General features: G+C 38.7%; 2 protein-coding genes across 7 annotated transcripts in view; both read right to left on the bottom strand.

Moving 5' to 3' along the window:
* The window catches only part of LOC138853158 (uncharacterized), a 134,055-nt gene extending 110,578 nt beyond the window's left edge, over nucleotides 1–23,477 (bottom strand). Inside the window, exon 1 of the mRNA XM_070088169.1 lies at nucleotides 18,185–23,477. The gene's annotated coding sequence lies outside the window, so the exon portion shown is untranslated. The remainder of the gene's footprint in view (nucleotides 1–18,184) is intronic.
* The window catches only part of LOC128690818 (uncharacterized), a 227,336-nt gene that overhangs the window by 37,632 nt on the left and 164,821 nt on the right, over nucleotides 1–24,883 (bottom strand). For 4 of the 6 annotated variants that reach the window (XM_070088165.1, XM_070088164.1, XM_070088163.1 and 1 more), the window contains exon 11: nucleotides 5,826–5,950. The exons of 1 other annotated variant lie outside the window; for it this stretch is intronic. In XM_070088165.1, coding sequence (XP_069944266.1) covers nucleotides 5,826–5,950 — 125 coding nt within the window. Of the gene's footprint in view, nucleotides 1–5,825; nucleotides 5,951–11,598; nucleotides 11,686–24,883 lie in introns of those variants that run through there. One more of the 6 variants, XM_053779549.2, reaches the window with a different exon arrangement.

Here is a 24,883-nt window from a genome sequence, read left to right as displayed (position 1 = left end):
GAAGTACCCTGTCTGGTATGTGGGGAAGTACCCTGGCTGGTATGTGGGGAACTACCCTGGCTGGTATGTGGGAAAGTTCCCTGGCTGGTATGTGCAGAAGTACCCTGGCTGGTATGTGGGGAAGTACCCTGGCTGGTATATGGGGAAGTTCCCTGGCTGGTGTGTGGGAAGTACCCTCGTTGGTGTACATAAGAAAGCAGGAACACTGCAGCAGACATGTTGGCCCATACTACCACCCTCTACCACCCTCTACCACTACCACTTTCGTATCTTTCTACAAACTTTTTCTTGAATTCTATAGTGTTTCTCACCCTCTTTACCACAGGGCTGGCACCAGAAGCTTTCTTTAGGCCCATGGTGGCTTATTTAGCAGTTTTTTTTTTCTCAACAAACCGGCCATATCCCACCAAGGCAGGGCGGCCCAAAAAGAAAAACAAAAGTTTCTCTTTTTAAATTTAGTAATTTATACAAGAGAAGGAGTTACTAGCCCCTAGCCCCCGGCATTTTAGTCACCTCTTACAACACACATGGCTTACAGAGGAAGAATTCTGTTCCACTTCCCCATGGAGATAAGAGGAAATAAACAAGAACAAGAACTAGAAAGAAAATAGCAGAAAACCCAGAGGGGTGTTTATATACAGGAAGGCCCCGCTTTATGGCGTTTCACTTTACGGCGTTCCGCTAATACGGTCATTTCAAATTATGACCAAAACTCGCTATACGGCTCCCCCCACCTGACTTTCTAATACGGTCACCACGCCCCACCTTGTTTGTTTACATTCTTCGTGAGCTCAGTAAGCACTAAGTCTCTCCATTTTGTCTGGAAACTCCAAAATTTCAAATGTTTTTAAAAGTTATTTCATATTTTCTATATACTCTGATAATTATACTTATGTATACCTGTACTTAAATAAACTTCCATACTGTGCTGGCATGCAGGTACACATTAAAATCAGTAAGAGTGTCTTATGTCTCCAGACGTCATATTAGTAATGATAATAATAATCATCGTCTCATTTAAATGTCGTATATTACGTTAAATACACATTTTCATTAATCCATCTATGATATTTTTTCAAAATTATATAATAAACACGATACATAACAAAAAAGATGATAAATACACCCCACAATAGAATAAATAAACATAAATATGAGATGTGGTAGCAGACGACTTGCACAAGTGACGCCATATTAGAAATGCTAATAATAATAATAATAATAATAATCATCACCGAGTCTTATTAAATGTTGTATATTACGTTAATATACACATTTTCATTAATCCATCCATGATATTTTTTTCAAAATTATATAATAAACACGATACATAACATAAAAAGATGATAAATACACCCTACAATAGAATAAATAAACATAAATATGAGATGTGGTAGCCAGGTAACTTGTACAAGTGATGCCAAGAATAACATTTTCTCTAATCTAACATAAGAGAAAATGTGTTACTGTGGGTAACTGTAGAAAATTATTCCTTTCGTATGTATGTAAGTAAGTTTATTCAGGTATACACAAATACTGGAGAGAGGAGATAGCGGAGAAGAAAGTGATTACATAGTGGGAACACTTCACTCTGGAGGTCCCAAGGTGGTATTAGCAGTGATGTATAACCCACCACAGAACAGCAGGAGGCCAAGGCAAGAGTACGACGAGAGCAATAGAGCGATGGTTGACACACTGGCTAGAGTGGCCAGAAGAGCTCATGCATGCAGGGCAAAGCTCCTGATCATGGGTGACTTTAACCACAAGGAGATCGATTGGGAGAACTTGGACCCACATGGGGGCCAAGATACATGGAGGGCTAAGATGATGGAGGTGGTACTGGAGAACTTCATGTACCAACACGTAAGGGACACTACAAGAGAGAGAGGAGAGGATGAACCAGCAAGGCTGGACTTAGTATTCACCTTCAGTAGTGCAGATATCGAGGACATCACATATGAAAGACCCCTTGGGGCCAGTGACCATGTGGTTTTAAGCTTCGAATACACAGTAGAGCTACAAGTGGAGGGAGAAGCAGGAAGGCCAGGACGAATGAAGCCAAACTACAAGAAAGGGGACTACACAGGAATGAGGAACTACCTGAACGGGGTTCAGTGGGACAGAGAACTGGCAGGGAAGCCAGTTAATGAGATGATGGAATATGTAGCAACAAAATGCAAGGAGGCTGAGGAGAGGTTTGTACCCAAGGGTAACAGGATTAATGAAAAAGCCAGGATGAGCTCATGGTTTACCCAAAGGTGCAGGGAGGCAAAAACCAAGTGTGCTAGGGAATGGAAGAAATATAGAAGGCAAAGGACCCAGGAGAATAAGGAGAACAGTCGTAGAGCCAGAAACGAATATGCACAGATAAGAAGGGAGGCCCAAAGACAATATGAAAATGACAAAGCAGCGAAAGCCAAATCTGACCCGAAACTGTTGTACAGCCACATCAGGAGGAAAACAACAGTCAAGGACCAGGTAATCAGGCTAAGGAAGGAAGGAGGAGAGACAACAAGAAATGACCGTGAAGTATGTGAAGAACTCAACAAGAGATTCAAAGAAGTGTTCACAGAGGAGACAGAAGGGACTCCAGAAAGACGGAGAGGTGGGGCACACCACCAAGTGCTGGACACAGTGCACACAACCGAGGAAGAAGTGAAGAGGCTTCTGAGTGAGCTAGATACCTCAAAGGCAATGGGGCCAGATAACATCTCCCCATGGGTATTGAGAGAGGGAGCAGAGGCGCTATGTGTACCCCTAACAACAATATTCAATACATCTATCGAAACAGGGAGATTGCCTGAGGCATGGAAGACAGCAAATGTAGTCCCAATCTTTAAAAAAGGAGACAGACATGAAGCATTAAACTACAGACCAGTGTCACTGACATGTATAGTATGCAAAAATCATGGAGAAGATTATCAGGAGAAGAGTGGTGGAACACCTAGAAAGGAATGATCTCATCAACAGCAGCCAACATGGTTTCAGGGACGGGAAATCCTGTGTCACAAACCTACTGGAGTTCTATGACATGGTGACAGCAGTAAGACAAGAGAGAGAGGGGTGGGTGGATTGCATTTTCTTGGACTGCAAGAAGGCATTTGACACAGTTCCACACAAGAGATTGGTGCAAAAACTGGAGGACCAAGCAGGGATAACAGGGAAGGCACTACAATGGATCAGGGAATACTTGTCAGGAAGACAGCAGCGAGTCATGGTACGTGGCGAGGTGTCAGAGTGGGCACCTGTGACCAGCGGGGTCCCGCAGGGGTCAGTCCTAGGACCAGTGCTGTTTCTGGTATTTGTGAACGACATGACGGAAGGAATAGACTCTGAGGTGTCCCTGTTTGCAGATGACGTGAAGTTGATGAGAAGAATACACTCGATCGAAGACCAGGCAGAACTACAAAGGGATCTGGACAGGCTGCAGACCTGGTCCAGCAATTGGCTCCTGGAGTTCAATCCCACCAAGTGCAAAGTCATGAAGATTGGGGAAGGGCAAAGAAGGCCGCAGACGGAGTACAGTCTAGGGGGTCAGAGACTACAAACCTCACTCAAGGAAAAAGATCTTGGGGTGAGTATAACACCAGGCACATCTCCTGAAGCGCACATCAACCAAATAACTGCTGCAGCATATGGGCGCCTAGCAAACCTCAGAACAGCATTCCGACATCTTAATAAGGAATCATTCAGGACCCTGTACACCGTGTATGTTAGGCCCATATTGGAGTATGCGGCACCAGTTTGGAACCCACACCTAGCCAAGCACGTGAAGAAACTAGAGAAAGTGCAAAGGTTTGCAACAAGACTAGTCCCAGAGCTAAGAGGTATGTCCTACGAGGAGAGGTTAAGGGAAATCAACCTGACGACACTGGAGGACAGGAGAGATAGGGGGGACATGATAACGACATACAAAATACTGAGAGGAATTGACAAGGTGGACAAAGACAGGATGTTCCAGAGATTGGACACAGTAACAAGGGGACACAGTTGGAAGCTGAAGACACAGATGAATCACAGGGATGTTAGGAAGTATTTCTTCAGCCACAGAGTAGTCAGTAAGTGGAATAGTTTGGGAAGCGATGTAGTGGAGGCAGGATCCATACATAGCTTTAAGCAGAGGTATGATAAAGCTCACGGCTCAGGGAGAGTGACCTAGTAGCGATCAGTGAAGAGGCGGGGCCAGGAGCTCGGACTCGACCCCCGCAACCTCAACTAGGTGAGTACAACTAGGTGAGTATAGATTATCATACATAACAACATATGTGTAGAGAACCTAGGATAACCCAAAAAAGTCAGAGTGACTTATTTCCATTGCCTTCACTCAGAGCATCATTTCTTCTCAAAATGATGTTACATGAGAATGGGAGTGTTCTTCTTTATTTATTCTACCGTATCAATGTAGAGACAACCTGTACACAATGTAACTTGTACACAAACCAGACGTGTACACTTCGTTTACAAAACTTACCTTCGCCTGGTTTGTTTACATAACTCTGCGCCTGTACTCTCTCATGCACTCATTCTTTCTCTCTCTCATTTATTCGTTTTATCTCATTTACTTACTCCTGACCCTACATTAAGACTACAAATATTTTAAGGAAAGTAATGAGTGAACTGTATATACATTTTATCGCTCTGGGATGCTTAAATGTAGAAAAATATTGTGTAGGTGGGTTGGCCTGGTATGGTAGCCCGGCTGACTACCATACATACCACACTTGATTTTTTACAATAAATACTACTCATCTCACCCTATATTTTAAGGTAAGTAATGAGTGAACTGTATATACATTTTATCGCTCTGGGATGCTTAAATATCATAGAATTGTATGTGTGGGTGGGGTGGCCTGGTATGGTAGCCTGGCTGACTACCATACATACCACACTTGATTTCTTACAATAAATACTACTTGTCTCACCCTAGATTAAGACTATAAATATTTTAAGGTAAGTAATGAGTGCACTATGTGTGTATTGTACTTTTTTATTGTTTTTTGATGCCTGGTTCTATTGCTAACTTAATATATGTTAGTGTAAACTTGTTATCTAGTGTTTGTATGCATTTGTAAGTGGAAAAAAGGGTGTTCCACTTTACGGCAGTTTCCGCTTTACGGCGGTAGCCTGGAACCTAATCAGCCGTATAAGTGGGGCCTTCCTGTATATGCTTGTACATGTATGTGTAGTGTGACCTAGGTGTAAGTAGAAGTAGCAAGACGTACCTGAAATCTTGCATGTTTATGAGACAGAAAAAAAGGACACCAGCAATCCTACCATCATGTAAAACAATTACAGGCTTTCATTTTACACTCACTATTTAGCAGTTACAAGCACTAAAAACAATGGTATAATACAATATATATTGCACGTACGAGTGGAATTGTCCTCATTGGCTTGTAAATAATGGCACACTAGCTGTACATGGAGTGTCTGGGCCACTCACGCCATGCTGACATGTTCAGGACGAATGTCCTTAACCAAGTTTTTTCGGTAACCAAGCTAATATTTTGACATAAAAACGTGTTGCTATCCGATTTTTTCATTATCCGATGACGTTGTTACCCAAGGGTCCACTGTACATCTACGTGGAAGACAGAGCCATCCATCTGTTAGCTATCGTTTTAATCCCACCTAAGGTTTTCATTTATTAATTCAGACTGCCTTATTCAACTGGCTTAAAATTTCAAACCCTGGTCAATTATTACTAAGTAAATGTTTGTAAAGCAATTGACATATCATTTTTATCTATAATGCTTGTCATTTGTCTTTTCTTGCCAATTAATGCTAAGTATCTCATTTATTCTTCTGAAACTTCCTTTACCAACCTCCAGGTCTGTCGCTGACTGTGACTGTGAATTTGACAAGACGCCCATCAGCAGCAAGACCACGCTCCAGGCATCGTCCTAGCACTGTTGTGTCAATGTTACCTCCACACAGGGGAATTACAACTCTAGGATAAGAGAAATATAAAACTGCAATTAATGATAATTCACAAAAGACTGGATAGGATTTATACAATTGTATTGCTCTTAACCCTTTACTGAGCAGGCCAATATATTTACTGGCCTGCCCAAGGAGGCCAAAAGTACAGTGGCCTGCCCAATATAAGGTTAAAGCCAGTTATTGTTTAGCTCAGGGGCTCCACTGAGTTTGTTGACAATTTATGGTTCAAAGTATACAATACAGCCTTTCCTCACTTAATGACAGAGTTCCGTTCCCAAGACCACATTGGTAAATGAATTCATCACTAAGTGAGGAGCATACTATAATGGTAGTGGGTTTGTGTCAACCATCTTTGATATTTTTTTAATGCCACCTTTGGTATATTTTTAAATGGTTATACAGTCATGAACTGTATACTGTAATAAACAGAATAGAGGAAATCAGCTCTAATATACATTATTTAGGTATGTATACTGGTCAGAGAGCCCATCATAAATCCGAGTCATCAGTAAACGAGTACGTCACTATGTGAGGAGAGGCTGTATTAAGTGGGTTTTGCAATGGGGGGTAGTTGTATGTTGAGCATATTGTTATTAACCCTTTGAGGGTTTCGGCCGTACTAGTACGGCTTACGACTCAGGGTTTTTGATGTACTAGTATGCCTAAATTCTACCGCCCTCAAATCTAGTGGGAGAAAGCTGGTAGGCCTACATATGAAAGAATGGGTCTATGTGGTCAGTGTGCACAGTATAAAAAAAATCCTGCATCAAACAGTGCGTAATGAGAAAAAAAAACTTGGACCGTTTTTTTGGAATAAAACAGTGACTTTGCACTGTATTTTTGTATGGTATTTATTGTTGTATTCTAGTTTTCTTGGTCTCATTTTATAGAATGGAAGACATATTACAGAAATTGAGATGATTTTGACCGGTTTTACAATGAAAAGTACCTTGAAATTGAGCTCAAAGTAACAGAAATGTTCGATTTTTACCAAAGTTCAAAAGTAAACAAATCATGCCAAGCGTGGGTCTAATATTCTTTAGCAAGTGCGCCAATATTATTTATACCATTTTTTACACTAATGCAGTAATCTGCATAACAGTAAATCTTCTATTTTTTGTGAGAATAAAAATTCAAAGTGGAAAGCAAAATAATGTAAGAGGGGCCGTGAGACGTGACTAATGAACAGAGGAAATGTCATTTTTGTGCCAGGAATGTCTTTCTTGTTTATTCTGGACCCTATTCGGAAATTGGCATCTTTTGAAATTTGTGTGAAATTCGCAAAATTGCTAAATTCTGACCACTGTACTGGATAGTTGAAATTGGTAAATGAGTGGTTTCTTGCACTCATTCAGTTGAAAAAATGGATTTCTAGCGAAATATTCATGTTTTTTGTCGACTAGTACAGTGGAATTGGCTGAAAATGGGGCTCAAAGTGGGCAAAATTGCCGATGCGTAAACATCGCAGAGACCGCTAACTTCGCCAGAGCATAATTCCGTAAGTTTTCCATCAAATTTCGCACTTTTGGTGTCATTATGATCAGGAAAAGATTCTCTATCTTTTCATAAGAAAAAATTATTTTTTTTTTTTTAAATTTGGCCAACCCTGAGAACGAGTCTCGGAGAGGGCCTGTCGACCCTCAAAGGGTTAAAGATGTTTTTTTAATGTTATATATTATTTAGTACTTATGTATTTAGAAGTATGGAAGAAGTGAATGTTTTCAGATACAGTAGACCATCGTTTAACATGGTTTTGTTTGGTTATAGCACTATTGAAGAAATAGGGCATATTTTTATATAATTTTTATTATTATTTTTTTATTATCACACTGGCCGATTCCCACCAAGGCAGGGTGGCCCAAAAAAGAAAAACTTTCACCATCATTCACTCCATCACTGTCTTGCCAGAAGGGTGCTTTACACTACAGTTTTTAAACTGCAACATTAACACCCCTCCTTCAGAGTGCAGGCACTGTACTTCCCATCTCCAGGACTCAAGTCCGGCCTGCCGGTTTCCCTGAACCCCTTCATAAATGTTACTTTGCTCACACTCCAACAGCACGTCAAGCATTAAAAACCATTTCTCTCCATTCACTCCTATCAAACACGCTCACGCATGCCTGCTGGAAGTTCAAGCCCCTCGCACACAAAACCTCCTTTACTCCCTCTCTCCAACCTTTCCTAGGCCGACCCCTACCCCGCCTTCCTTCCACTACAGACTGATACACTCTTGAAGTCATTCTGTTTCGCTCCATTCTCTCTACATGTCTGAACCACCTCAACAACCCTTCCTCAGCCCTCTGGACAACAGTTTTGGTAATCCCGCACCTCCTCCTAACTTCCAAACTACAAATTCTCTGCATTATATTCACACCACACATTGCCCTCAGACATGACATCTCCACTGCCTCCAGCCTTCTCCTCGCTGCAACATTCATCACCCATGCTTCACACTCATATAAGAGCGTTGGTAAAACTATACTCTCATACATTCCCCTCTTTGCCTCCAAGGACAAAGTTTTTTGTCTCCACAGACTCCTAAGTGCACCACTCACTCTTTTCCCCTCATCAATTCTATGATTCACCTCATCTTTCATAGACCCATCCGCTGACACGTCCACTCCCAAATATCTGAATACATTCACCTCCTCCATACTCTCTCCCTCCAATCTGATATTCAATCTTTCATCACCTAATCTTTTTGTTATCCTCATAACCTTACTCTTTCCTGTATTCACCTTTAATTTTCTTCTTTTGCACACCCTACCAAATTCATCCACCAATCTCTGCAACTTCTCTTCAGAATCTCCCAAGAGCACAGTGTCATCAGCAAAGAGCAGCTGTGACAACTCCCACTTTGTGTGTGATTCTTTATCTTTTAACTCCACGCCTCTTCCCAAGACCCTCGCATTTACTTCTCTTACAACCCCATCTATAAATATATTAAACAACCACGGTGACATCACACATCCTTGTCTAAGGCCTACTTTTACTGGGAAATAATTTCCCTCTTTCCTACATACTCTAACTTGAGCCTCACTATCCTCGTAAAAACTCTTCACTGCTTTCAGTAACCTACCTCCTACACCATACACTTGCAACATCTGCCACATTGCCCCCCTATCCACCCTGTCATTCGCCTTTTCCAAATCCATAAATGCCACAAAGACCTCTTTAGCCTTATCTAAATACTGTTCACTTATATGTTTCACTGTAAACACCTGGTCCACACACCCCCTACCTTTCCTAAAGCCTCCTTGTTCATCTGCTATCCTATTCTCCGTCTTACTCTTAATTCTTTCAATAATAACTCTACCATACACTTTACCAGGTATACTCAGCAGACTTATCCCCCTATAATTTTTGCACTCTCTTTTATCCCCTTTGCCTTTATACAAAGGAACTATGCATGCTCTCTGCCAATCCCTAGGTACCTTGCCCTCTTCCATACATTTATTAAATAATTGCACCAACCACTCCAAAACTATATCCCCACCTGCTTTTAACATTTCTATCTTTATTCCATCAATCCCGGCTGCCTTACCCCCTTTCATTTTACCTACTGCCTCACGAACTTCCCCCACACTCACAACTGGCTCTTCCTCACTCCTACAAGATGTTCCTCCTTGCCCTATACACGAAATCACAGCTTCCCTATCTTCATCAACATTTAACAATTCCTCAAAATATTCCCTCCATCTTCCCAATACCTCTAACTCTCCATTTAATAACTCTCCTCTCCTATTTTTAACTGACAAATCCATTTGTTCTCTAGGCTTTCTTAACTTGTTAATCTCACTCCAAAACTTTTTCTTATTTTCAACAAAATTTGTTGATAACATCTCACCCACTCTCTCATTTGCTCTCTTTTTACATTGCTTCACCACTCTCTTAACCTCTCTCTTTTTCTCCATAAAATTAACTTAACATGGTTCAATTTGCAGGAGAGGAAAAAACTTGGAGTGTGCATCGCCCCTGGGATGCACTCTGCTTGGCTATGGGTTAGACCACTGAGTCAATGGGGGAGGCCTACCGCCATCCCCCACCACCCCCGCCACCCTCCAGCACTCTCACCACCCTTGTCCCAGCTGGTTCATATGCATGTAGGACCATCCTCTGCTAGGAGCTAGCTGTGTTTATTTTTGTTTGTGGATTGAGTTTAGATCTTTTAATTGCCATATCTTCAATCTACCAAGCAATCATGGCACCCAGTAGGCATATAAGTGTTGCTGAAAGTGGCAAGGAAAGGTTTAAGTGTTTAAGTCTAGGAGTTACGAAGAAAATCAAGATATTAGACAAGCTTAACCCTTAAACGCTCCAAACAAATCGACGTTCAAATTCGTAGTGCTACAAAAGTAGATCTACTTTTTTTTACATATTTTCAAATGTAACAAAAAAAATGTAGATAAAAGTTTTTTTTACACGTTTTCAAATGTAAAACAAAAAAGAAGATCTACATTTTTTACATACTTTCAGATGTTGAAAAAACGTATATATACGTTTGGACCATTTAAGGGTTAAGAATGGCTCATGTGTAGTGGATATAGTGAGGGCCTATGGGCTAATGAAGCATCAGTTCGTACAATTAAAAAGGACGAGGCGAATATACGAGCTTGTGTAATGAATAACCTAAGATGTCATCTCATGAAAAGAATGATACACAGATCATAGCAAGTAAATAAAACCGAAAACTTGTTGCTTGAGTGGATCGGACAAAAGACAAAGAAAGGTGCACCACTTAATTTCATCTTAAATAGGGAAAAGGCCTTACAGTTGTTTAAAGCAGTGTGTGATAAGGAAGGAAGGCCTGAAAAAGAGTTTGTTCAGCACAGGCTGGTTCCACAACTTTAAGTTGCGTAATAAGTTACATAATATTAAGTTTTCTGGTGAAAGTGCTTCAGCTGATCATACAGCAGCAAGTAATTTCCCTGCTGAATTGCAGGAAATTATTTCTGAGGGTGGTGGCTGTGAGCCATATCAAATGTTTAATGCTGATGAAACAAGAGTTTTTTGGAAGAAAATGCCAACACGAGTTTACATCAGTCAGCAAGAGAAAAGTGAACCGAGCTTCAAGACAGCAAAGGATCGCTTCACCTTGTTCCTTTGTGGTAATGCATCAGGTGATTTCAAGTGTAAGCCCATGGTTATTTACCGCTTTAAGAATCCTTGTGCTTTGAAAGGTGTAGATAAAAACACCTTACCAGTAATTTGGAGGTCAAACCAGTCAGCATGGATGACTGAGAAAATATTTATTGACTGGTTTAAGCATCACTTTATTCCTGAAGTCAAGTTTTACCTGCACAACAAGAACCTTGCATTCAAGGCTCTTTTCATTCTTGATAATTCCTGTACTTATCCACAAGCTTTGCTGGTAGTGACCCCACATGTAACAGTTGTGACTTTACTTCCAAATACATCTCTATACAACCACTGGATCGGGGAGTTATTAAGTCATTCAAGTGTAACTACACAAAAAAAGTTATGAAAAAAATACAGTGGACCCCCGGTTAACGATATTTTTTCACTCCAGAAGTATGTTCAGGTGCCAGTACTGACCGAATTTGTTCCCATAAGAAATATTGTGAAGTAGATTAGTCCATTTCAGACCCCCAAACATACACGTACAAATGCACTTACATAAATAGACTTACATAATTGGTCACATTCGGAGGTAATCGTTATGCGAGGATCCACTGTAGTTGCATCAGTGGACCCTGACTCCAACCTGGCAGTAACAAGTTTCTGGAATAAATTTAACATTGCAGATGCCATCAGCTATGGTAGAAGTGCATGGAATAAAGTGCCCCAATCAACATTAAGTGCAGGCTGGGGGAAGTTATGGCCTTCTGCAGTTAATTCTTTCACTGGTTTTCCCTTGCTTGAGTCAGGTACAGGAAATTGTTCAGCTGGCAAGGAGATTACCAGGTGATGGTTTTGAAGATATGAATGAAGACAATGTGAATGAGCTCTTAGAAGATGATGATGATGAAGACAGGAGTCCAGAGGAAATGTTGGCAGAGCTCGATGCACAGATACAAGTGAGCCACATAACAGGAAAAAGAAGAAGAACCTGAAGGAAAACAGTTAACATTGCAGAAGTTATGTGAGCAGTTCTATGTTGCTGCTAAACTAGCAGACTTTTTCACTGAAGAGGATCCTGACAAATCTAGAAGCAGTACTTTGAAACAGGGTCTAGACCAGCTGATGATGCCTTACCGTCAGCTGTATAATGTATTGCAGGGTAAAAGAGCCAAGAGATCCATTACAGAATTTATGCACACTCCAATACAACCATCAACTTTAGTACCAGAACCTCTATGAGCCACTTCTGCCGACAACCAACAACCATCCACCTCAGCCCAGTAGGGTCACACACTGCATATCCACTCTCTTCATAATCATCCACAAATACCATTACCCACAATTTAAGGTAAGAAATACTATTATTTCTATTGCATTCGTAATCTTAAGCAGTACTGTATCACAACAATGAACTACAATTACATATTCACTTTTATTTTTGTAAGAACTGTTCGTCTAAATAAAAGTGGTTTAGCTTTTTGGGGCTCCCAGAAATGTAACCCTATTTTTCCCATAAGTTCTTCAATTTGTCTCACATGGTTTTAACTACCTGGAGTTTTACCTGGAGAGAGTTCCGGGGGTCAACGCCCCCGCGGCCCGGTCTGTGACCAGGCCTCCAGGCCTACCATGGTGTTTTCAGGAACGAAACTACTGTATTAAACGACGGTCTACTGTATTTGGGAGTTGACTTGTCAGCGAATGGGTTTATGAAGGATGAATGATAAAAGGTGAGTGGTGCATTGAGGTATTTGTGGAGACAAAAATCGTTATCCATGGAGGCAAAGAAGGGAATGTATGAGAGTATAATGGTACCATCACTCTCATATGGGTGTGAAGCATGGGTTGTAAATGCTGCAGAGAGGAGGAGGCTGGAAGCAGTGGAGATGTCGTGTCTAAGGGCAATGTTTGGTGCAAATATTATGCAAAGAATTCGTAGCATAGAAATTAGGAGGTGGTGTGGAGTTACTAAAAGTATTAGTCAGAGGGCTGAAGAGGGGTTATTGAGGTGGTTTGGTCATTTAGAGAGAATGGAACAAAGTCGAATGAGTTGGAGAGCATATAAATCTGTAGGGTAAAGAAGGTGGTGTAGGGGTAGTCCTCGAAAAGATTGGAGGGAGAGGGTAAAGGAGGTTTTGTGGGTGAAAGGCATGGACTTTTAACAAGCATGTGTGAGCATGTTAGACAGGAGAGTGAATGGAGACGAATGGTTTTTGGGACCTGACGAGCTATTGGAGTGTGAAAAGGGTAATATTCTGTGAAGGGATTCAGGGAAACCGGTTAGCCAGACTCAAGTCCTGGAAATGGGAAGCACAATGCCTGCACTTTAAAGGAGGGGTTTAGGATATTGGCAGTTTGGAGGGACATCTAAACTGTCATATCTGAAAGCCTACATAAAAACAGTGATTATGAATGAGTGATGGTGAAAGTGTTGAATGATATAAGTTTTTTATTTCTTTTTGGATTTTTCTTTCTTTTTGGGTCACCCTGCCTCAGCGAGAAATGGCCGACATGTTAAAAAACAAAAATAGATTTTTAGATGCAAGAGGGTAAATGAAACATGGTGAGGTTCTCTTAGATTTCAAAAATTATGCCATTATGGCACTGTATGTATATTATATTATAATATACTGTATGTATATTATATTATATTAACCCCTTCAGGGTTAATATAATATAATATAATGTCAGTCTCATAATACAACGCCAAAATTCTAGTGACTTCAAATCTTGCGGAAGAAAGCTGGTAGACCTCTGTATGACAGAATGGATCTCTGTGCACAGTATAAAAAAAAATCCTGCAGCAAGCAGAACATAATGTGAAAAAAACTGTGACCATGTTTTTGGTTTAAACCACCTTTGCAGTGTATTTTCATATGGTATTTATAGTTATATTTTTGTTTTCTTGGTCTCGTGTGATAAAATAGAAGATATATTACAGAAATAAACATGATTTTGAAGGGTTTACCAACTAAAAGTAGCTTGAAATTGAGCTCAAAGTAGCAGAAATGTTAGATTTTTGATGAACTTCAACAGTAAACAAATCATGTCATGCATCCAATACATGTCAACTGGTGGGTCTAATATGCATTCACGAATGCATTGATATTATTTATATAATTATTACAATTCTCCATGGGGAAGTGGAACAGAATTCTTCCTCCGTAAGCCATGCATGTCGTAAGAGGTGACTAAAATGCTGGGAGCAAAGGGCTAGTAACCCCTTCTCCTGTATACATTACTAACGTTAAAAAGACAAACTTTTGTTTTTCTTTTTGAAGCACCCTGCCTAGGTGGGATACGGCAAGTTTCTTGAAAGAAGAAAAAGAATTATTACAACTATGTAGTAGTCTGAATAACAGTAAATCATCTATTTGTGAATAAAAATTCAAAATGAAAAGCAAGCGTAATATAAGAGGGACCTGGAGACATGACTAATGAACAGAGAAAATGTTATTTAACTGCCAAGAATGTCTGCACTGTTTATTCTGGCCCCAAATTTGAAATTGGCCTTTCTTGAATTTTGTGTGAAATTGGCCAAATTAGTAATTTCTGATCACTTTTCTGTGTAGTTGAAATAGGTAAATGAGTTTTGTCAAGGAGAACAAAGGAATTAGCCTAATATAGGGCACAATGTGGGTGAAATCACCAATGTGTAAATATCACCGAGACCGCTAACTTCGGGAGAGAGTAATTCCATAAGTTTTCCATCAAATTTCGAACTTTTGGTTTCATTACCTTCGGAAAAAGATTCTCTATCATTTCATAAGATTTTTTTTTTTATTTCTTCAACAATATGAGCAAGTTTGCGAACAGGGGTCTTGACACTCAAAGGGTTAAGATTAAGAGATTAAGATTCTTTCTTTCCAATCACTGCATTTCAAAATATGTAATAATAATAAAAAACCAAAGGATGTCCAGCATTTTGGGCAAAATTTAGTCTAACTATAAGAACTACATACAGGAGTTTCATTTATTATGTTATGAGCTAATATATACATGTTATTAACGGGAAGTAAAAGAAAAAAGAGATACAGGTTCCAATAAAATGAAAAAAAATTTTTAGTTGAAAAAGGGTTAGTGGAACTAGTTTATAAACTGACAATATAATATAATTTAATGGAACAGAAGTCATCTGAAGATTATTTCATCTTACATGGATATTAGAAACTAGGCACAATGATTATCTTTGTAAAATTCTTGGTAAAACAGATACATGTGATTAATGAAGGGGATTTAAACATATGGTACAATATATTGGTGTAAAAAAAAGTGGAAACAAGAACCACAGGATGTTGAATAATAGTTGAAAACTCAACAAGGAGATTTGTAGATATTTGAACACAGTTACTTCAGTCATTTATCACATTAGGCAAAAGGAGATACTTTTTAACAGTTGTTCTGAAGCAGTTAGCAGATAAAGAATATCTGGAATCTTCTAGCAGAGAGAGTTCCAAATTTTTGGACTTCTTATGTGTACTAAGTTTTTACCCAGGTTGAGTTGTACATGGGATATCAAAGAGGTATTTGTATCTTGGGTATGTACATCGATTGTTAAAATGGTTTTTGGGTTTGGCTGGGTTAGGTTATGTTAGATTGGGTTAGGATAGGTTAAAGGACAACTTAACCTAAAAAAATTATTTTTAACAATTTGTACAAAAATAAAACTGACCCCAGTGCAAAACTCACATGTTACTGTACACTTTAACCCTTAAACTGTCCAAACAAATTTACGTTCACATGCGTAGTGCTCCAAAAGTAGATCTACGTTTTTTTTACATATTTTCAAACATAACAAAAAAAAAAAAACGTGGATCAAAGTTTTATTTATACGTTTTCAAATGTAAAAAAAAAAAATCTACTTTTTTTACATACTTTCAAATGTTGAAAAAACTTAGATCTATGTTTGGACAGTTTAAGGGTTAAACCATAAATTATCACCAAACTCAGTGAAGTCCACAAAGTGAATGTTGATATCTAAACCTAAAGGTAATGATTCCTCACTTTTCTTAATAAAGTACAGTGGAACTTTGACTTACGAATTTAACCCTTTCAGGGTTGCGAGGCCCTCTCCTTAACTCGTTTTCAGGGTTGAAAATTTTTCGGAAAAATTTGTTTTTTCTTGTGAAATGATAGAGAATCTTTTCCTGATCATAATGACACCAAAAGAATGAAATTTGATGGAAAATGTAGGGAATTATGCTCTCATGAAGTTAGCGTCTCGATGACATTTACGCATAGGCGATTTCGCCCCACTTTGAGCCCTATTTTCGGCCAATTCCAGTGTACCAGTCAACAAAAATCATATCCATTTCGCTAGAACTCTATTTTTTCTATCGAATGAGTACAAGAAACCACCCATTTACCAATTTCAACTATCCAATAAAGTTGTCAGAAATTGGCAATTTTGGCAATTTTGCCAATTTCACACAAATTTCAGAGGATGCCAATTTCCAAATAGGGTCCAGAATAAACAAGACAGACATTTCTAGCACTAAAATAACATTTTCTCTGTTCATTAGTCATGTCCCCACACCCCTCTTACATCTCTTTTGGTTTCCACTTTGAAGTTTTATTCTTACAAAAAATAGAAGATTTACTGTTATGCAGACTACTGCATTAGTGTAGAAGTGGTATAAATAATATCAGTGCACTTGTGAAAGAATATTAGATTCACCAGTTGATGTGTACTGGACGCTTGGCATGATTTGTTTACTTTTGAAGTTTGGTAAAAATCGAACATTTCTGCTACTTTGAGCTCAATTTCAAGGTACTTTTCATTATGAAACCAATCAAAATCATCTCAAGTTCTGTAATATGTCTTCCATACTATAAAATGTATAAAATGAGACCAGGAAAATTAAAATACAACCATAAATACCTAACGAAAATACACTGCAAAGTCACTGTTTTAAATCAAAAACACAGTCGGAGTTTTTTTTCTCATTATGCACTGTGTGCTGCAGGATTTTTTTTATACTGTGCACACTGACTACGTAGACCCATTCTTTCATATGTAGGCCTACCAGCTTTCTCTCACTAGATTTGAAGGCACAAGAATTTAGGCGTATTAGTACGTCAATAACCCTGGTGCATAAGCCGTACTAGTATGTCAGAAACCCTGGAAGGGTTAATCCGTACCGTGACCTAGCTCGTAACTCAATTTACTCATATATCAAATCAATTTTCCTCATTTAAATTAACTGAAAAGCCATTAATCCATTTCTGACAATAATATCAACTGTACAGCTTATTTATCTATCACAATTCATGTAATATGACATAATAAACAATATAATTAACACAGAAACATGATATATTCTCTAGAATGAATAAAATAGGCCATAATATGGTGGCAGAGGCAGCGGCAGAAGCATCCGCCATTTCCTAACTTTGACTATGGTATCTTCCCATGCCCTTATTGTAAGAGAAAATGGGGTATTTGTGAGGCTAATTGCAGAAATATCGTATATAAAAACATAATAAATCATAATACACAACAGAATGTAAAGAAATGTTAAACTGTTTATATAAAGTGTACAGTATGCATTTACACACTTGGAGCAGAGATGTTGGGGGATGTTGAGGGTGGGGGATGTTGAGGGTGGTGGATGTTGAGGGTGGTGGATGTTGAGGGTGGGGGCAGTTTAGGGTGGGGGAGGTTTAGGGTGGGGAGGTTGAGGGTGCAGCATATGATGTCAATGGCCCTGTAAACCTCCAACAACAATATTGTTTTGTTTAATCAATGAACTTAATTGATATACAGTAGGGCCCCACTTATACGGCAGGTTAGGATCAAGGCTACCGCCGTAAAGCAGAAATCGCTGTAAAGTGGAGCACCCTTTTTTTCCCTTATAAATGCATACAAATACTAGATAATAAGTTTACACTAACATATATTAAGTTAGCAATAGAACTAAACATCAAAAAAAACAATAAAAAAGTACAATACACACAATGTGCACTCATTACTTACCTTAAAATATTTATAGTCTTAATCTAGGGTGAGATGAGTAGTATTTTTTGTAAGAAATCAAGTGTGGTATGTATGGTAGTCAGCCAGGCTACCATACCAGTCCACCCCACCTACACATAATATTCTATTACATTTAAGCATTCCAGAGCTATAAAATGCATATAGTACAGTTTACTCATTACTTACCTTAAAATATTTGTAGTCTTAATGTAGGGTCAGGAGTGAGTAAACGAGATGAAACGAATAAATGAGAGTGAGAGAGAATGAGTACATGAGGGAGGACAGGCGCAGAGTTATGTAAACAAACCAGGCGAATGTAAGTTTTGTAAACAAAGTGTACACGTCTGGTTTGTGTACAAGTTGTCTCTACATTGATACGGTAGAATAAATAAAGAAGAACACTTCCATTCTCATGTAACACCATTTTTAGAATTTAGAAGAAATGATGCTCTGAGTGAAAGCAATGGAAATAAAGTCACTCTGACTTTTTTGGGTTATCCTAGGTTCTCTACACATATGCTGCTAAGTATGATAATCTATGTAACTGTATTTGTGTATACCTGAATAAACTTACTTACATACGAAAGGAATAATTTTCTAGTTACCCCCAGTAACACATTTTCTCTTATGTTAGACTAGAGAAAGTGTTATTCTTGCCGTCACTGTACAAGTTATCTGGCTACGATATCTCATATTTATGTTTATTTATTCTATTGTGGGGTGTATTTATCATCTTCATATGTTATGCCAGACCAACAAGGGGGTGGCACAGCTATATACTACTCAGACCAACTAGAATGTATCACTAATACTTGCACAAGGGATGAACATGGGGAATATATAATAGCTAAATTCAAATCCAAATACCTACAAAAACCTCTCACAGTGATAAACATCTACAGAATTCCACAATCAAACATTAGCCAATTTAGTCAAAACCTAGGAAGTATGATAACTGATGCACGCATGAACAAAGATCACTTACTACTCTCAGGTGACTTCAATATAAATCTCCTACAAGACCAGGACCCACACGTTACTGAATTCACAAACACAATGAGTAACTGCATGTTGCTACCAACAGTAACAAAACCTACAAGAGTTACAGAGACTAGTGTTTCCCTACTTGACCACATCTGGACCAACACCATATCCCCTTTAAAATCAGGCATAATTACAGATAATACCACAGACCACTACCCTACTTTCCTCATAACAACTCTTGGTAAAATACCCCAAGACACTACTAAAGTCACCTTCAGACTTCACAATGAGGCAGCCATTAATAACTTCACAACAGCAGTAACAAACATTGACTGGCACACTGAGCTAGAAATCTATAGATATTGACGAATGTTTTAATAATTTTCTAAAAAAGACCCAATACCTTTATAACAAGCACTGCCCTAAAAAAAACTAAACAGATGACAGCTAAGAGACTGAACAGTCCCTGGCTAACACCCAGCATACTCAAATCCATAAATACAAAACACCGATATGAAAAACAGTACAGAATGGGTCACATAACCAGAGACCAAACAAAACGTTACTCGTCAATCCTAACCAGCCTGATAAGAAGGGCAAAAAAATTGTATTATGAGAACAGATTATCCAACTTATGAGGTGGTATAAAAAAGACCTGGAAGACCCTATCAGAAATTCTGGGAACAAAAAAGATATCACGACATAGCGAAATAAAATTAACAAAATCAGATGAACCCCAACTCCCACCAGCAGAAACAGCAAACAGACTCAATGATTTCTTCTCCACTATAGGTCAAAACCTTGCCAATAATATCCCAAGCTCAGATACCCCACCAAATGACTACCTCACTGGCAACTACCCGAACACACTGTTCCTAGCTCCGACTAACCCATACGAAGTCTCCCTTATTATCAACGCACTGAAAAACAAGGCAGGAGATTTAAATACCTTACCACCCTTTATATACAAAAAAGCGTCACAAGTACTATCACCAATCATTGCAACACTCTTTAACAAATCCATTGAATCCTCCACCTTCCCTACAGTTCTCAAAATAGCAAGGGTCACCCCAATCCATAAAGGAGGAGACCAAACAGAGTTGAATAACTATAGGCCAATATCCAATTTACACCCTCTCTCAAAAATCTTCGAAAAATTAATTCATAAATGAATCTACTCCTACCTCATCTCCCATAACATTCTCAGCCCCTGCCAATTTGGATTCAGGCCTAATAAAAATACTAATGATGCTATTATACACATGCTAGAACATATATACACTGCAATAGAGAAAAAAGAAGTCCCACTGGGGATCTTCATTGACTTACGTAAAGCTTTTGATACAGTTGACCATGACTTGCTCCACGTAAAATTGTCACACTATGGTATTAGAGGGCACTCCCTCAATTACCTCAAGTCTTACCTCAGCAACAGAAGCCAATATGTGTACGCTAATGGGGCAAGCTCTTCCGCACAACCAATTACAGTTGGTGTCCCACAGGGAAGTGTCCTTGGCCCTCTTCTCTTTCTCCTATACATAAATGACCTACCAAATGCTTCGCAATTACTCAAACCCACACTTTTTGCAGATCACACCACATACGTCTTCTCTCACCCGAGCCCAGTCACGCTAGCCAATACTGTAAACACCGAACTACAGAAAATATCTACCTGGATGAGGACTAACAAACTTACACTAAACATTGACAAAACCTACTTCATCCAGTTTGGTAGCAGAGCTACAGATGTACCTCTTAACATAATGATAAACGGATCACCTATCACAAAGCTAACAGAGGGAAAATTCTTAGGAATCCACCTCGATAATAGACTCAAATTTCATACACATATACAACAAATTTCTAAGAAAATTTCCAAGACTGTAGGCATACTATCGAAGATAGGTACTATGTTCCACAGTCAGCCCTCCTGGCCCTTTATCACTCTCTTATTTACCCCTATCTCACCTATGGAATTTGTGCATGGGGCTCAACAACAACTAACCATCTCAGACCACTAATTACCCAACAAAAGGCTGCAGTTAGAATGATAACAAATTCTCACTACAGGCAGCACACTCCACCAATATTCAAAACACTCAACCTACTCACCATACAAAACATCCATACTTATTATTGCACCTATTACATACATAGAACACTTAACTCTGATATTAACCCTCCCCTCAAACATCTCCTTGCCAACCTCAACAGAACACATGACCATAATACAAGGCACAGATCACTCTTTGATGTTCCTCGTGTCCATCTCACGCTATGCAAAAACTCAATGCACATAAAAGGCCCTAAAATCTGGAATTCATTACCTTTAAATATAAAAGAAACACTACCTGTTTATAAATTCAAGTCTCTTCTCAAAGTTCACTTACTCACTCAAAACCAAATAAATACTGAATAACTGAACCATATAAATTGTATATCCTAAATGTTACTCACAATTATATCACACAAATGTTAAACCTAACTTTGTTATTTTTTTTAAATACACTACCTAACAGAATACTCCATTCTACTGAATGAACAGCAATGCATACAACCATATGACCTGTCTTTGTAATACTCATTTGTATTTTATTGTTATCTGTTTACAATAATGTCTTATCACTGATTTCATCATTGCTTAGTTAATCTTAAGTTAATTTTAAGCCAGCCTGTAATGCTATGCATATAAGTGGCTTTGGCATGCTGCTCTTACCTGTATTTTTTGTACCTCTGTTTGTATGCTAAATTTCTAAATAAATAAATAAATAAAATAAATAAATGTTTATTATATAATTTTGAAAAAAATATCATGGATGGATTAATGAAAATGTGTATATTAACGTAATATACAACATTTAATGAGACTCGGTGATTATTATTATTATTATCATTTCTAATATGACGTCATTTGTGCAAGTCGTCTGCTACCACATCTCATATTTATGTTTATTTATTCTACTGTGGGGTGTATTTGTCATCTTTATATGTTATGCATCGTGTTTATTACATAATTTTGAAAAAATATCATAGATGGATTAACGAAAATATGTATATTAACGTAATATATGACATTTAATGAGACTCGATGATTGTTATTATCATTACTAATATGACGTCTCGAAACATAAGGCACTCTTACTGATTTTAATGTGTACCTGCACGCCAGCACAGTATGTAAGTTTATTTAGGTACAGGTATACATAAGTATAATTATCAGAGTATATATAAAATATGAAATAACTTTTAAAAACACTTGAAATTTTGTTGTTTCCAGACATAATGGAGAGACTTAGTGCTTGGATCTCACAGAGAATGTAAACAAACCGGGTGGGGTGCGGTGACCTTATTAGAAAGTCAGGTGGGGGAGCCGTATAGCGAGTTTTGGTCATAATTTGAAATGACCATATTAGCGGAACGCCATAAAGCGAAACGCCATAAAATGGGGCCCTACTGTAATTTGTTTTTTAATCATTGAACTTAACTGATACAATTTGTTTTGTTTAATCACTGAACATCAATGATACAGCTTTAGTATCTACATCGTAGATGTACTAAGCTGGTATTGTGTGGCTAAGTCCATGGAAATCGTCCTCTTTTTCTTCTCAGCACTGTCCTTTACACCTATTTTCTTAGGACCCATGTTTAGAAAAAGAAATTTGGCCAAATGACTGAAAAAAAAAAAATGTAAGCAAGCAAGAAAAGAACTGCTCCTACAGCGATGTAAACATGTGTACCGCTTACTGGATGTTTTGGCATCAGCTGTGCCAACTAGCGGCAGCATTCTGAATTATTACGTATGTATTATTATTATCATTATTATTATTATTATTATTATTATTAATTAACCCCTTCAGGGTCCAAGGCCCAAATCTGAAGTGGTGCCCCAGTGTCCAAGAATTTTCAAAAAAAAAATTTGTTATTTTTTCTTATGAAATGGTAGAGAATCTTTTTGTGAAGGTAATAAAACAAAAAGTACGAAATTTGATGGAAAATTGACAAAATTATGCTCTCGCGAATTTTGATGTGTCAGCGATATTTACGAATTGGCGATTTTGCCGACTTTGACTCCCATTTTAAGCCAATTACATTATTCCAGGCAACCAAATTCTTAGCTATTTCACTAGTATTACTTCTATTCTATCGATTGAGCACAAGAAATCGCCAGGACAACTGTTTCAACTACAAATTAAAGTGATCGGAAATTGTTAATTTGGCCAATTTAACACAAAGTTCAAAATATTCCAATTTCAAAATAGGGTCCAGAATAAACAATGTAGGTATTCCTGGAACTAAACTAACATTTCCTCTGTTCATTAGTTACGTTTTGAGGCTTTACAAATAAATTCCATTTTGATTTTTTATTCACATAATGAATTTTTATTATTTTTTTTTATTATCACACTGGCCGATTCCCACCAAGGCAGGGTGGCCCGAAAAAGAAAAACTTTCACCATCATTCACTCCATCACTGTCTTGCCAGAAGGGTGCTTTACACTACAGTTTTTAAACTGCAACATTAACACCCCTCCTTCAGAGTGCAGGCACTGTACTTCCCATCTCCAGGACTCAAGTCCGGCCTGCCGGTTTCCCTGAATCCCTTCATAAATGTTACTTTGCTCACACTCCAACAGCACGTCAAGTATTAAAAACCATTTGTCTCCATTCACTCCTATCAAACACGCTCATGCATGCCTCCTGGAAGTCCAAGCCCCTCGCACACAAAACCTCCTTTACCCCCTCCCTCCAACCTTTCCTAGGCCGACCCCTACCCCGCCTTTCTTCCACTACAGACTGATACACTCTTGAAGTCATTCTGTTTCGCTCCATTCTCTCTACATGTCCGAACCACCTCAACAACCCTTCCTCAGCCCTCTGGACAACAGTTTTGGTAATCCCGCACCTCCTCCTAACTTCCAAACTACGAATTCTCTGCATTATATTCACACCACACATTGCCCTCAGACATGACATCTCCACTGCCTCCAGCCTTCTCCTCGCTGCAACATTCATCACCCACGCTTCACACCCATATAAGAGCGTTGGTAAAACTATACTCTCATACATTCCCCTCTTTGCCTCCAAGGACAAAGTTCTTTGTCTCCACAGACTCCTAAGTGCACCACTCACTCTTTTTCCCTCATCAATTCTATGATTCACCTCATCTTTCATAGACCCATCCGCTGACACGTCCACTCCCAAATATCTGAATACGTTCACCTCCTCCATACTCTCTCCCTCCAATCTGATATTCAATCTTTCATCACCTAATCTTTTTGTTATCCTCATAACCTTACTCTTTCCTGTATTCACCTTTAATTTTCTTCTTTTGCACACCCTACCAAATTCATCCACCAATCTCTGCAACTTCTCTTCAGAATCTCCCAAGAGCACAGTGTCATCAGCAAAGAGCAGCTGTGACAACTCCCACTTTGTGTGTGATTCTTTATCTTTTAACTCCATGCCTCTTGCCAAGACCCTCGCATTTACTTCTCTTACAACCCCATCTATAAATATATTAAACAACCACGGTGACATCACACATCCTTGTCTAAGGCCTACTTTTACTGGGAAAAAATTTCCCTCTTTCCTACATACTCTAACTTGAGCCTCACTATCCTCGTAAAAACTCTTCACTGCTTTCAGTAACCTACCTCCTACACCATACACTTGCAACATCTGCCACATTGCCCCCCTATCCACCCTGTCATATGCCTTTTCCAAATCCATAAATGCCACAAAGACCTCTTTAGCCTTATCTAAATACTGTTCACTTATATGTTTCACTGTAAACACCTGGTCCACACACCCCCTACCTTTCCTAAAGCCTCCTTGTTCATCTGCTATCCTATTCTCCGTCTTACTCTTAATTCTTTCAATTATAACTCTACCATACACTTT

Source organism: Cherax quadricarinatus, chromosome 24 (assembly GCF_038502225.1).
Source record: "Cherax quadricarinatus isolate ZL_2023a chromosome 24, ASM3850222v1, whole genome shotgun sequence".
In the NCBI taxonomy this organism is placed as follows: domain Eukaryota; kingdom Metazoa; phylum Arthropoda; class Malacostraca; order Decapoda; family Parastacidae; genus Cherax; species Cherax quadricarinatus.
The sequence above is the reverse complement of the archived record's forward strand: the minus strand, read 5'-3'. Positions and strand labels throughout refer to the sequence as shown.